We start from the raw sequence: 15,008 nt of genomic DNA on the forward strand, positions 1-15,008 counted from the left end.
TCTGTTGTTTAAATATCAATTGGTATATAAGGTTTATTCTTCAAAACCTTTCTAAGGACTTCTCTCAGAAGTTAAAATAAAAAAATGTTAGGGGGTAACACTGTATTAAAGAACAAGCTTTAAATACTAAGAGCATTATACAATAAAATTCAGCTAATTTGGGAGCCAAAATATTTTAATTTGGTTTGGAGATAAAATAAACTGGTCAATTAATCAACAGTAAAAGTAGACCAAAAAATTTTCATTTAGTTAGGGCTTTATTCTTTCTTTCTTTTGGGGATGGAGGTAGACACATCTGAAAAGGTATTCCAGAGCAACTGGATCAAGTCAATAAATGCCACCTTTGCTAAGGCAACTTCAGAAATTGATCCATCATGTTTGACCTTGTATGAGTAAGTTTAAGATCTTTCTTAGAAGAAAGCTAAAAAACAGAATTATCCTGACAAAAAAATGTGGGTAAGACACTGAATGATGGTCAGTACACATTCTGAAGGTCTCCATACTGCAGGATTAAACAAGATCTTGGCCTTGTTTAGGAAAAAAAAAAGAAAAAAGTCAAGCCAAATCCTACAGTTGAGAACCAGCTACTGTATGAGCAGCAGCTGATCTTCATTTGTATAATTAATATGCACTTTCTTACACTTCCCAGTTTCTCATTTACAAAAGACAACACTGGATTTCAGACAAAATATATATATTTCTTTTAAATCTTTACAATAAATCAAGATGTAGAAGCTTACATAGAGCACATTTTAGTTTATTTAGGAACTCATTTCCAGCTCCCTTGGATGCAAATAGCCCTGGTAACAGTGTGTACATAGTCTTCTCTTTGCTTTTCACCATTTTAAAGCAAATAATACATTTGACTGTATTTAAGTCTGTGCAAATAATCCTTCAGAAGAAATATCCAAGATTCTGTTTGCAGAGGTCATTTTGTCTCTCAAAGATGATTAAATGAGTTTATGTTACTTCAGATAAAGTGCTCCTGTCCAGCAGAACTCAAAGGCCTTCAAGCGTTCAAGAAGTTTAGTTCAGATAAGACTCCGTCATACGAATTCCAGCTTCCCGTGTCCGCTGTACATGCCCCAGTGAACAAGCGAGAGGATCTTGTCGTTGCTGAGGTCTGCTTGTCGCATTTTGTCACAGGTCAGACAGCAGTTCTCGTGCCCGCTGACCGGCACCATGCACTCCAAGTCTAACTTTGCGATCTGCCCCTTTTTCGAATGGTGTCCGTGGAAGCTGTAGTGCAAACGGGAGAGCATCTGCTGCCTCTGATCCTGCAGTCTCTTGTTCTCACTGCGAAGCATCCTCAAGGCCAGCGTGATGAGCAACACTAAGATCAGCCCTCCAGCAATGGGGACAGCAATCACTGCTGCCCGGAACCACAGCTCTTTGGAAGAAGTCAGCTCCTGCACCTTGGTGATGAGGTTCCTGCTACCCTCATGCTGATACCGGTTTCCTTGTCCTAAAGGAGCACAGAGAAAAGGATCAAACTCTATGTCAGCCCCTCCCAGGGGCAGTCACCACCATCCATCCATTTTAAACAAGGAATCCCATTAAAAAGAAGCTTACAACTAAATCAACGATATTTAGAAAATAAATATTGCAAAACTATCCAAAGAAGCTTATAAACGCATTTGTTTACAGACTGTCATTACTGAGATGTAATGGCCTTTTAATGTCTTCAAAATGTTGAAGAAACAGGCAAAACCTATAATGCAGACAGACATCTAATGCTCAGGCAGACATAAAAGCCACTCAGTAGAGACGCATCTTCATCCAGCCCTGCCTCTCCCCCCCCCCAGCGTCTCTAATTACATTAACAACAGAATCAATAGCAGACATGCAAAGTCAAGTCTATGGATCAGGAAGGCGTGCTGGTTAGAAACGGCTCCCATACCTGAGGCCTCCCCCCTGGGAGGAGAGAGGACATCGCGCAGCCCTCTGTAGTTGCACATGTCTTCGTGACAGCATTCCAGTGTGGGCATGGTGGTGCCGGAGTGGTTCTGGGCCTGTTTGGCTTGGCAGACATCTGCCGTGCTTGCGAGGGAGTCCAGGCAGCCATGGGTGAGCGGGGAGTTTGTGTTCTGAGGGTCGAGCAGTCTCGAGAAGCAGGCACTGAGCTCAGATTTACACATGTAACCAGTGGCCACGCAGTGGGCAGCGTCACAGTAGCATCGAATTTCACCTGCAAGCAATGAGAAGTCAGGTCAGATCGTGCTGCAGAGACCAGAGAAAGCAACTCTCCAAGCAATTGCTGAATCCCAAGTTCAAAGGCACTAACTTTGAGATTTCTCAAGCTGAGTGCTTACAACAGCAGTCCGCGTTGACTGGAGAAGCCCTTTGTGCAGTCAGTACTTAAGTTTCAATTCAGTTAAATATAATTTTAGAAATGTAGCAATCCCAATAGCAGATTTCTGATGAATTAAGAGAGGAATTAAAAATAAGACTGTTTTCTTTGAAGGAAAATAGTAATCAATATAATTTCTCCTACCATAAGGTAAATCACATTATTTATTCATTTTAACCCTATATGACCATACAACATAAAAATGCTAGGCTTTTTGATTTTGTCAGTATAAATATTTGATCGGAACTACTGAATTGTTTACTATCCCAAAGGACTGCGCCAAGATTTAAGAGCTTTAGCTAACACCTTATAAAGTTATTAACTAGAAACACAACAATCTAGAAATTGCTCAGGTCAGGAGGTTTTAAAACTATGAAACGAGACAGCTATTTGCAACCTCTCTAGAAAAGGCAAACTTTGCCTATAAAGATCTTTTCATGCAGAGGAGCTTTTAGTCAGTATATTGTAAAACAGGAACTAGGCAGTTTACAATTAGTGGTTTGCTTGCCAAAGTCAATTTCTTTCAGCCCAAATGGAAAGTCATAAAAGTGGAGGGGGTTTAAACTGCAAGGCTAACTTCTCCTCCTCCTTCTCCCAGTTTTACATGTAATTCAACATGTGATCTAAAAGGGGAAACCCTGAAAGTGAAAATCCTCTGCTGGTTGAATGAAAAATCCTTAAGGAAACCTCAAATTTTCTACAGGAAGTGCTTAAAAGTTTCCTTTATAAAACTTATTTTGTGAGTTGCAAGGTTCTGTTAACATTGTCTCATGATACGAGATTAGAAGCTTTAACATCAATCTCCAGCTGAAATAATCTGAGTCTTAAAGTTATCACTAATATGACACCCAACCTGGTGGACTCCAGGCATTGTTACTTGTCACAGCTAAAGCTACTGTAAATTGAATTAATGCATACACCTATTGCATTTCCCATCTGAAGATCTGTCTAGTTACTGAAATCCACACTCTGAAATTAAAGACAAGGGCTACTCCTTTACAAACCTCTTTCCACCCCCTCTTTTTCCCCTCCTCCTCTCTGTGAATGCCTGAGTAAGGTGTCTCATTTAATTATCTGTCCAAATTCCAGGCCACCGTATGATATGCTCGGTTTTCACCGGAGGCTGCTAATGCTTCAGTTCTAAGAAAAACCAGCCCACTAAACACAGATTTGTGGCAACCCGTAACAGTCCAAAGCTCGAGGTCTTGCTCCTAAATCTGCCCTCACTGCCCTGGGTGTGGGCCCAAGATCCTTAGCCAGTCCCCTCAGTTTCAAGTAAGAACTTTGCTTTGCAGAAGTTCTCTTCTGCTCTTTCTCCTCCTCTTTCTAAGCTTACTTTATTTTTCACATAAAGCTCACCAGTCTTATGTGGTGATGACTGCATATCCCTAGTCTGACAAATTCCATATACAGATTTAAAACATAAATAAAACAGATTAAAAGCCCATTTTGATCCTATTAGCCTCAGACCTAGTGCAGAAAAGGAAAACTGAATACAAGTAAAATGCTGCTTAAATGTTTATGAGAGCCTATTTAAAATGCTATATTTTCAATGACCTAAAAACAGTCTAATAAAATTTTGACAGGTAACTGGAAAAGTTCTAACAACTTTTTTTTTAATTGGAGCCACATTTTTAGCAAGGAGAATGGACTTTTGTATGACTGTATTAAAACTATATTTCTGTTGTTTCATAAAGTTTCTTCCTGCAGCATGCAAAAGGCCAGAGAGGGGACTGGTATTTTGAAACAGCGAACAATGCCCCTCTGTTCCCCCTTTTCTTTTTACTGTATGTAGTGATTAAACAAAAATGTCTGCTTTAGTCAAGATGGCTACAGGAGAGACTGCTGGCTTCTTTCAAAGCTTTTGAAGTCCACAGCAGCCAGAAATCTCTGATCCCCTAATTATATCATTATCAGGCACATAGTTTCGGTATCTGTGACTTCATGTCAGCCTCAGTCCCTCCCTGTTCTGCCAGCCTTTGATAGGGCCAGGAGGCTTCCCTCTGCAGGCTGCGAGGGCTGTTATTTAGGGTTAATTACACCCTTCCTTCCAAAATAAATAAATACTGTAGCACATCATCCTTGCCGGGCTAGCTTATCCTTTAACCTCATGCCTGCTACATGGCAATTAGAGAGAATTGGGGGGTGCACAGGCTAAATAATGCTTCTTATTTAAAAAAAAAAAGAAAAGAAAAAAATATATATCAGTTCACAGAACAGTAGGTAGAGTTCATGACAGGGAGGTGAGGGGAACCTTAAAATCCAGAGGGAGTTTGGGTTATTTCCATCTAAAAGGTGAAAAGCCCGAAAGGGAAAGAAGAAACTGACCTACTGACTTTTTTTTTTTTGGAGTTGTGTTTGTAAAATATGAAGTGGATGGGAAATGGGACGGCCGACAGGACCGACTGCTCCGCGCCACTCAAAAGCAACACAACACACACTCCTGCACACAGGCGCACACACACCTCGGACGTCCACACTCTCGAGGACCCCCACACTCCCTCGATCACCGGGACACACTCGGAGAGACGTACTCGGAGACACAAGCAGGGGCAAACACACACAGATGCACTCAGAGACACACAAAGACACTCAGAGACACAGTGAGCTACAGAGACACACACAGACATACTCGGAGACACTCGCAGAAATACAGGCAGAGATACACACCCAGAGACACACACAAACCCGGGCACACTGCAGTCGGGGGCCAGAGATGCGGCTCCTCCGGGCCGCCCGGGCCACTGGGGTGGGGAGGGGGCGGGGCGGGGGCGACACTGCGCCCCGCTCCGCGACTGGGGCGCAAATGTGCACGAGTCCGCCACGGACGGACCCGTGGAGACCCCTGAGGTCCGAGTCTGCACCGACGTGCCGGGCCCGGGAGCGCCGAGGGGGCGGCCGCGACTTCTAAGAACCGAGCAACTTGTCGCGACCTGCGGCTCCGGCGCGGAGGGAACCCGCCTGAGCTAACAAAGCCCGCGGCGCCGGCGGCCCGGCCCCCGCGCCCTCCCCGGCCCCGCGCGCCTCTCCGGGGCCCGCGCCACCCCGCCGCCCGGCACCCACCTTTGGTGAGCAGCACGGCCATGGCGCAGAGCTCGAGCTGCAGCCAAACGAAGATGTAGCTGGAGTGGCGATCCATGGACGCCCCCACGGCCGCTATGGCCCCCGGCGCGCGCAGGGCATGGGTCCTGCCGGAGCGGCGGCGCCGTCAGCTGCGGGGCGAGGGGCCGAGCTGCGGCATGGAGAGCGGGGCCGCGCGCGCGGGGAGCGGGCAGAAGTTGAGGGTCCCGTTCGGCGGCCGCTGGCCCCGGCCCGCTCGTCCCCGGCACCTCGGCAGGCTAGGGTGCGCCCCAGCCTCGTGCCCCGCGACCGGCCTCCGTCCGCGAAGCCCGCAGGAGCTGCCCGCGCGCCGAGGGGACCCGCAGCGAGCTCCAGCCTGCGCCCGCCTCTGCCCCGCCGGCTCCGCGCCGTAAATAGCGCCCCGCTCCGGGAGCCGGCCCCGCCCACGGCCCCGCCCCGACCCCGCCCGGGCAGCGCCGGCGCCGTCCGATTGGCAGCCGCGCTCCTGTCAATCAGCCCCGCGGGGGCGGGCCCAGACGCGGGCGAGCGCGGACCTGCCGGGCGGCTCCCGGCGGCGCCGGCGACTGGGCTGCGCCTACGGCTCGCGTCTCCCGCGCTCCCTCTCGCGGAGGCCGGCGCGTCCGTGACCCTCGGGGGCGGAGGGGCCGGCTTCCGGGTCCGCCTCGGGCGCTCGCCTCCGAGACCCTCCCGGCCCAGCCTTGGCCGTCGCCCCCAGCCCCGAAGCGTGCTAGGGACCCGGCGGGCGGCGGAGGCGGCTCCGCGGGGAGCCGGGGGCGGGCAGCGGGCGGGCAGCGGGCGCGGGGTCCGCTCTTGGCCGCCACCCCTCCCCCGAGCTGCCCGCCCAGGATCGATACGGCCCAGACAGACGGACTGCCGATCGGGGGGGGCCGCGGGTCCTCGGCAGGCTGGGGACGGGGAGCCGGCCAGGGACACTTAGCGAAAATCAGCAAATCCGAAAGCGCCCGGCGCCAGCGAGACGACACCGGCCCAGACTGACACGCAATTAACCACCCCCAACGGGCGCGGCGAACGCACCGGCCGGCCCGGTCGACAGCGGCGCCGCGGGTCTCCGCGAGATGCCGGCTCCTTGGCCGGGGCTCGCGGGGCGGCCGGGCCCGCGCACCCAAGGCGCTCTTGGAGCTGTGCTATTGGTTTATTATTTATTTACTTATTTATATGGGGGAGGGTACGCTTAAAACTCAATATCCGAGGGGAATGCTGTTTTAGCCCCAAACCTGAGATTAACAAAAGTCAGCCATTTATTTGCAAAGTTCCCTTTTAGGGGCAGCCAGCATTTCCCTACCTGGTATGTGGAAAGGGAGGTGGGGACAGACAGAGAAGTGCATCTCATGCCACGGTGGGACTCATAAAGTCAAATCCTTTAGGACGAGAGTGCGGAAGTGAGCTTTAAGGCTGAGAAAAAAAGTTCGTATGTCTTGAGGACTGAAAATCAAGGTGAACATATCTCAAGTGCCTTACCCTTGTCGTTTCAAGTTCTTTAAAGTCTGCAGAGCTGCAGGATGTAGCTAATGAAATTGCCTTTGAAAACCAAAGTTTATATGCAGGAAAAAATAAAATAATTTCATAATGTTCTGACCATTACCTCACTAAATCAAAATTGCATCTAAAAGGAAGGAAAGACAAGCCCAGCAGAAGTTTTAAGAGAAAATTAAGCCGGTTAGGGAGCCAGGTAAACAGCAGGTTTCTCAAACAAACAGAAGTTTCTCAAGGGGCCTGCTGACGTGCTGACACACAGTCCCGAGGAAGAAAGTTTGATTAGAACTTCCTCACTATTAGAGCTTACACACGTTAACAATTCTAAGGGGTTCACCCAGACAATAGTTTTCATGTAATGATACACTGTCTTTTAACTTTAAAGAGTCAATTATTAGCTAAAAGGAAACTTTCAGAGTGTAATCATTAAGCCATTCTGGAGCTCCCACTGCAGGCCAAGCTCAGTGTCTGCGTTGTAAAGATGCCTTAAATGGCCCACGTGGTGGCTCCCGCCTGGAATCCCAGCACTTTGGGAGGCCAAGGCAGGAGGATCACTTGAGGCTGTGAGTCTGAGACCAGCTTGAGCAACTTAACAAGACCCTGGCTCTACAGAAAAATTTTTTTTTAAATGTTAGTGTGAAAACCTAGACGGTAGATCTCAAACAATGGAGTTGGATGATGATGATAGAGATTTATGTGCAGGATGTTATGATGCATGAGAGAAAGAGAGGTAGCCTACCTAGGAAGGTAAAGGAGTCCAGGGAGATGAAGAGGACCATTATGGATGCAGAGGACCACAGGAATTTAGGCATGAAATTGTTTGATGGTGGGGGTGGGTAGAGGTGGTGAGGAGGGGATGGATAAATGGAACAATTGTTTGTGGCTAGAGCATAAAATGTGAAGGTATGGACAGAGATGTCCCAGAAATTAACTATTTATCTTTGATGCAGATAAACACTTGTTTAATGGAAGAGGTCTGGGGGATGTGCTGGTGAAAGTTGTATTTTAGTAAAAAGAGAATGTCCCCGTTCACTGCAGTGGGCATCAGCAACCAGACTAGGAGACTGTGCCCCTTTGGCCATAGCTGGTCCCATGACCCAAGCTGGGCCAGTTAGATTCTCTCCTCTCTGTCTTTGGACAGAGATGTCAGTCAAACTGTAGAGGTCATTTCACAGGAGTCATATAAAATCAGTTGTCAAGCAGCCGTAGTCCGCCTGTCTGCAGAGAGGAGGAAAAGACGAAGATGTGCAGAAGTAGCCAAGATGTAAATCCAAATGGATTTCCAGTCACTTGCCTTCACTTCCTGTCCTTAGACTCAGTCACCTCGATAAGTTTCCCCTTTTACTTAAGGATCTTTTACTTGCAACCCAAAAGGCCCAAACAAAGATACTTGTATCTTACTGAATTAATATTGATGTTGATCATTCCAGCTTGCATACTTTTTTTGCTTCAAATACAATTCAGAATAAGATCTTGTGATCCATTCTTCAGACAGTGATAGCCACTCTTTTGTTTTTATTATTAATGGACAAACTTTTTAAATGACTAGAAATTATTTTTAAGAAAAACACATCTGTGCTTCATCTAATGGTTTTAGAGAAGACCTTTCAACTAAGCCAACAAGAGTGTATGAATCAATGTGGAAAATCAAAATTGGTTTAGGGATCCTATGTCAATGATGAGACTATGTCAATAGGAGAATAGGCAACAATTTTAATTCAATTTAAGACTCTTAAAGAAAATTGCTTCTCTATAGAATTTTACTTGTGCTTTATACATAATTCAGTTATTACTTTCCTACATGTAAGTTGATAAGTAGAGGAAAAAATAGTAAAAATCTACTCTTCTTTTGAATCAAGAAATGAAAGCAATGACCAAAATTCTTTTTACTCTTACAAAGGGAATTCTCAAAATACAACCTGGGAACAAGCTATCTATATCCAGGAACAGAAAACTGATTCTAGATCTAACTGAAATAATTAACCACTGTAATGGTTTTATTTTACTGCCTTTAAACGGTGTTCTAGATATGATTTATCCATGGATACAAGTACTATATAATCACAACATGCCACTACAGGGCATTTTTATGGTGGTCGTATACCACAAAACCCATTTTGTTAACAAAACTAAATATTCTACCAATGTCTGCTTACCCAAATAATGCTGTTGCTTCCCAAAGTTATATGTGATCCCCATTTTCAGCAATGCCTCTCTCTCTTCACAATGCTGATTCAAAAAAATAGCTCTTAGTACATTGTGTTCAGAAAGAAGGCATTTGTGTTCAGGTTCCTGGCTCGCACACAAACAGTGATTGCAGCCTAGCGATAGAATCTAACATTTCAGCCTGTTACACAAATCTTCTACCAACTAACAATCCACAGAGGTTAGGTAACACTTTGAATTTCCAGTAGCAGTTTAAAAAAAAAAAAACAGTCATTTGTTCTCAGAAGTTAAGATTTAAAATTTACTTTTATTTGATAAGGTCAAAGGTGAGAGATTTGCCCAGCCCAAAGGAATGGCTGTCTAGTTATGTCTACTTAGGGCTTTTTTGTTTAGTTGATTGGTTTTTTGGTTTGACTTTTGCTTTGGTTTTATTTTGTCTTGTTTTGTTTTTTGTCCAGAATGGAAAAGGAGATAAATGACTGACTGTAGAATCTGGGAAGTAGTGTGATAGGATTTGGAGGGACGAGATTGCAAGACTGATGCTTACATTCCAAAATGCCCATCCTCCCACAGACTAGCAAAAATGCTCTGGGGTCTCTCAAACACGCCGTAGAATAACTGTTGAGTTGAGGTTTTCTTAAGAATTTTTAAAGCCACTAAATTTAGAGTACAGTAAGAATCATTCCTAGTTAAAGATCATTACTTTAGAAACTTACCAATGGGCATTTATAATCAAATAGTATCAAGTACATTCTCTGTCATCCTTGGTGTCTGCATAAATCCTTATTCTACTTGGTTATGTTAATGTAACCCCTCAACTAGGCCAGTAGAACTTAAAAATTACGCAATAGCCTGCTAGTTTTGTCTACTTGATGTCAAATTACCAGTTTGATTCCTTTTGTTTTGATTTAACTAAAGTGATGAATTAATCTTTTAAAAGGGACAAATTATCTTAAACAAATTCCTACCTAACAGAATATTATTGACCCGAAATGCTGTTCAGTGATGCAATGAACAGTATTTTTTAGCTTTTTCCCCTTAGCTGGTAATACTTCACTTATGTGTTTTAGAATTAAAACAATTGTTCATGTACAAACTGCTGAAATCCAGAAGCTTTGATATTTTCATTAGACAGCCAAACATTTAGACTCTTGCTTGAAATTGGCTGAAAACATGCATCCTTGCCCACCTGTGGCCCACACTTGTGCCTCCACCCACCCCTTCTGCTCTGATGGCCCAAAAATCACTTCTCTTATCCTGAAGCCATTCTCTTACAATACTGGAATCGCAGACTGAAATCTCACTGACACAACGGAATGAGTCTTTTGTAGCAGAGCTTTGAAATGACTTCTATTCATCATTATGTTCTGGTCACTGTCATTGTTTTTATTTCATTCATAATTTCTAAGGAAATAACTAACTATGTGGTATTTGTTTTACCATCTACAGAGTATGAAGATACACATTAAATTTGACCTATGTGTTCAAGCCATGAAATGAAATGCCAGCCAAATGAGCATATCTTCAAATATTTAAGGCAATTCAATGAGATTTATCCTATGGGCAGAGGTTATGGGGAGAGCTACGCACTGAGTGAGATCATCAGTGAACGGAATTCTTGTTTTTATTCTTGATATTAAGGGAAGAACTTCCTAATGCATTTTGTTTTCAGATTTAATAATCTTCCTTTGTTCTATTTGGTCACTTAACAAATGAGTTCCTATTCTGGTATGAGTCCCTTTAAACACAAGTAACTCCCCACTGTCCCATTCACAGTTTGGTGCTATTTTTAAATTTTATTTTATTTTATTTTATTTTATTTTATTTTATTTTATTTTTAGAGACCAGGTCTCCCTGTCACCAAGCTGGAGACCAGCGGCACCATTGTAGCTCACTGGGCTCAAGCAGTCCTCCCATCTCAGCCTTGGGGGACTACAAGGTGCCCCACCACACCCAGCTAATTTAAAAGTTGTTGGGGTTTTTTTTAATAGAGATGGGGGTCTTGCTATGTTGCCCAGGCTGGTCTCAAACTCCTGGCCCCCAGTAATCCTCCTGCCTCAGCCTCCCAAACTGCTGGGATTACAGGTGTGAAGCACTAGACCTGACCTAGCTTGGTGCTATTTACCTGCATGTTTAGACTTTTGTTTCAAGACATCATTTAAAACATTTAGAGTACCTTGTTGGTCAACTTGTTTACTTAAAAGGAAGAGAGACCCACTAAAGATTAGTTAATTTAGGAAAGGTTTGTTGTGTGGACACAATAGGCTTATTGTGAGGATACAAGTAATTGGTGATTTACAAGCATCACTTATCTTATCATCCCAAAAAGCCAGCCAGGCCTAAGACTGGAAACCAGAAGACCTGGGTCCCTTGTTCTCAAGGTTGTGTCTCCTTATCACCTCTCTGCCCTCAGGCTGTCATTTTTTTCTTATTTCTAGTTTTTGCTCTCTCATAACTTCTGCTTGCCTTTATCCAATCATAAGCCCCCTAAACAGAGCACCGCTCAAGAGATGGTTTTGCAACCATTGCAAACTATCTCAACCTTTCAAGTTCCCAATTCCCGATTCCTAAAATGAATCTGACACTCAAGCTACATAGGTTGCTGCTCAGCTTAGGGAGGGACCGTCTCCAAATACTCAGTTTAGGGTCTCTTCAGCCAGGGGAGGGTCTCGGCAAGGGTGTGGGCCAGCAAGACCTCAGAGAAGGCGGTGGGCAGGCCAGCACCATAGGGCAGGTCACATACACACAAAGTCAACTCACCTATAAGGAAAAGATTAGTGAGTAGAATTAAGGTTGTGCCTCCAAATCATTAATTTTGTGTGAGTTTATCACCTGAGTGTTTGCTATCATCTAAAAGAAACTTAACGTAACCCATTAAAGATAGCCTGTCTTACACAGACTGAAGAGTCAGAACCTCTCCAGAGAGTCTAGGACCACTTTGAACTCTTGGATTATTTTTAATATACAACAATCTTGAATGTCCTGTCTTTTTAGTTGGCTATGGTAACTAAAAGAGCTCCGTATCAGTTTCTTGAGCAAGATGAGTATTTGGGCTGAATAATCACCCAGGCTCGTCCCATACATACAGTTTAGATGGGGGTGGGGTCGGGGGGGCAGCTCGGTGCCTGCATGTCTATGAGCAAATGACAGCGGTTGCCAATCTGTGAGTAATACATGAGCCAAATTCATCAGCTTTGCAATCAAAAAACCAAAGTAGCCACTTGCTTCCTTAGCGCTCCATTCTCTTTGCTTTACCTCATAGCACTTAGCTGTTCCTCATAAAATCACGGGAGTATATAAAGAGAATTCTCTGAAGAAGCAGCATTGTTTACATGGTTACTTAACTTTTCTTTCTGGCTCCTCAAGGGGATTCCAAACCCCTTCAATGATAAGAAAACATCTCTATCATTCTGTTCCCTTCAATGCCTTTCACACTGTGGTCCCGGAAAGATTTTATTTTGAACAAATTAATGTCAATAAATGAATTTGGAATGGAAAAGATAGTGTTTTCTGGAGGAAGAAATGACGCTTAAATAGGAAGCTGAAGACCTAAGTGTGTATCCGCCCTCCATCAATCAATGTGATTTTTAGGGGCAAATCAATTCACACCTCTGTGCCTCCGTTTCCTCTCCCATAAAGAAAGAGAGAGGGAACAGTAGTGGTGGGTAGCCTGTTCCCTCAGAGACTGCCACTTGAGTAACGAGATCATCACATAAGTTTTCATAACCGTGACACTCTATAGAAACATTAAATGATTTTTCTTAGAAACAAAGAGTTGATTCCAATCTACTTTTAATCATCAGGATACATTCACGATAGCTTCAGGGCTTCCCAGGTGGTTTTAGGATTTTCTTCTCCCTGGAGCTGAAGATTTACGGTGTTAATAATGCCACTGCCAAGCCAGCCTCCAGCCTGGGCAGGGCGATGGTATCTCTCTAAACATAGCGGGAATCTTGCCAAGGAAGGTTTGCTTCCATGGCTGGTGATAGTCCAAGAATCAGCCCAGACAAATTGGTCGGGTAACTTATCGTTACGCAAGAAATGTAGCTGGTCCCAAAGAGCCATGATTCATGCCTGGAAGCATCTCCCACCTGCACCGGGTACCTTCCCACTGCGCATCCCCCATTCAGTGGCGTTTCTCAGAGGAGTCTGATGCTGCTCATTCACCTTCCAACGGAAGCATTTCCCAATAAAATTCTGATTAGTTAAGGATGTACTTGCCACGAACTGTACTCAGGAGTTTACTCTTATTTTATGGGTGATCAGAAAGATTGCTGAAGAGGCTCCTGTCTTCAAAATGCTTGTCACCTGCCTGCCTTCTTTTAGGTGACTGCCTCATTTTCACAAAAGTTTGTAGAAATGGGGGCGGGAGGGCACTAATATTACTTTTTTCCTAATCCTTCAAGCCATCCCTGAAGACCTGCGCAGTTTTTCTGGACATAGGTGCGTTCCAGCCGCTGGTAGACGCAGACGATGCAGAGAAGAGCCTGTGTTTTCAATATTTTTGTCAAATGTAATATTTCAAGGTACAACCAAAGCCTTTTCAGATCTAAAATCCTTTAGTTCCCATCACCCAGCAAGAGTCCAGCCAGAGAGAGGAGATAAAAAAGGGAAGGGGGGGTACCCAGAAGGGGGGCCTTCCCACTGAGACATCACGAAGTTTCTGGAAAATGTACTCCAGCCTCCACACGTTCTTACTGGTTCCCGATTTACTGGAATGGAAGGAGAGTCGTTCTTGGAGCTAAGCTGAAGTGTGAGATAAGCGCTAATGTCAGGCCCCTCCAGTTTCCACTGCAAATAGAACAAGCAGCAGCCGCGCCATTTCGGTCCAATGACGGGCATGTGCGCACCCGTGTTGGGGAGGCCTCCCCGGCGGAACAACATCCCCAAAGGCCGATGGAGGGGAGGACGAGGCCGGGAGCCGAGGGCGAGGGGACGCGGAGGGGACGGGACGGGGACGCGGGCGCTGCAGAGTCCTTGCTACGGTAATTGACGGTCACGGCGCCGGCTCCGCTCTGTTCTACGTCTGTCGGCCCGTCCCGGCCGGTCCGCGCCCTCGGGGACTTGGTGGGGCCCTTCCCGGCCCGGCCAGGCGAGGCGCGCGGCCGAGCCCAGGTGCGCGCGTCCCCGCCCGCGCGTCCCCGTCGCGCCCTGCGTCCCCACCGCCTGCCTCTCCGGCGACGGCGACGGACTGGGCGACACTGACCTGCCTCCAGTGAAATCGCGGGACAGACCCTTCTGGTTAGGACCGATCCTCCCCCACGCCCCAGGCTGGAGTCTGTAAGGATTGGGGACAGCCCCGTCCCAGTCAGGCCGCAGTTCTCGGTCCTGGCCGCACCGTAACACCTTCTCTCTGTCCCCCTAACTCAGGAATTTAAACGAAGCCATGAAAACACGCCACGTGGGAGCAGGGGAGTGAGAGGACGCGGCGGACAGGGTGGGACAGGGCTTTGCTGTTCAGCTTCTGACCAAGTGGGACCCGAGTCACCGAATTTTAAGGAGTCAGGAGTGATGGAACCGAGGACTTCCTGACCGGCACCGTACAGGTTCAAGTGTGTCTTTAAAAACTAGCCGTTTTGTTCCTGGTTTGTCTGTTTTCTGATTACAACACAGAGAAGTGTGAAATTCTGTGGCCGCAGAAGGTGGCAGGACGTGGCTCCGCCGCCAGGCCCCGCAGCCACACGGAACATCACATCGAACGTCGCAGCAGCGGCGAGGAGGGTCCCTGAACCCGGGCCCAGCGTTAGCTAGGGGGCCAGCCAGGTACTAGTGTGTGACTTCGGCCAAACATTCCACCTATCTAGACCTCTGTTTTGTCCTCCGTGAAACACGGCCAGCAGAATGACTCTGAGCCCCCTCCAGGCTCTGTGAAAGAGCCTCAGAAATAAAATCAGAGTCCCGAACAGCAAGTGGTATT

The 15,008-nt window shown here is 46.2% G+C and overlaps 1 protein-coding gene across 1 annotated transcript; it reads right to left on the reverse strand.

Annotated features, from left to right (window-relative positions):
- Positions 1–508: 508 nt before the first annotated feature.
- On the reverse strand, positions 509–5,777 carry BAMBI (BMP and activin membrane bound inhibitor). Its single transcript, XM_045533092.1, has 3 exons — positions 5,414–5,777; positions 1,901–2,188; positions 509–1,465 (listed from the first exon to the last, which is right to left on the reverse strand). The coding sequence occupies exons 1-3, from the start codon at positions 5,487–5,489 to the stop codon at positions 1,047–1,049; spliced, it is 783 nt and encodes a 260-aa protein (XP_045389048.1). The 5' UTR covers positions 5,490–5,777; the 3' UTR covers positions 509–1,046.
- Between the last annotated feature and the right edge of the window lie 9,231 nt (positions 5,778–15,008).

The sequence above is a fragment of the Lemur catta genome, chromosome 1 (assembly GCF_020740605.2).
Source record: "Lemur catta isolate mLemCat1 chromosome 1, mLemCat1.pri, whole genome shotgun sequence".
NCBI lineage: Eukaryota > Metazoa > Chordata > Mammalia > Primates > Lemuridae > Lemur > Lemur catta.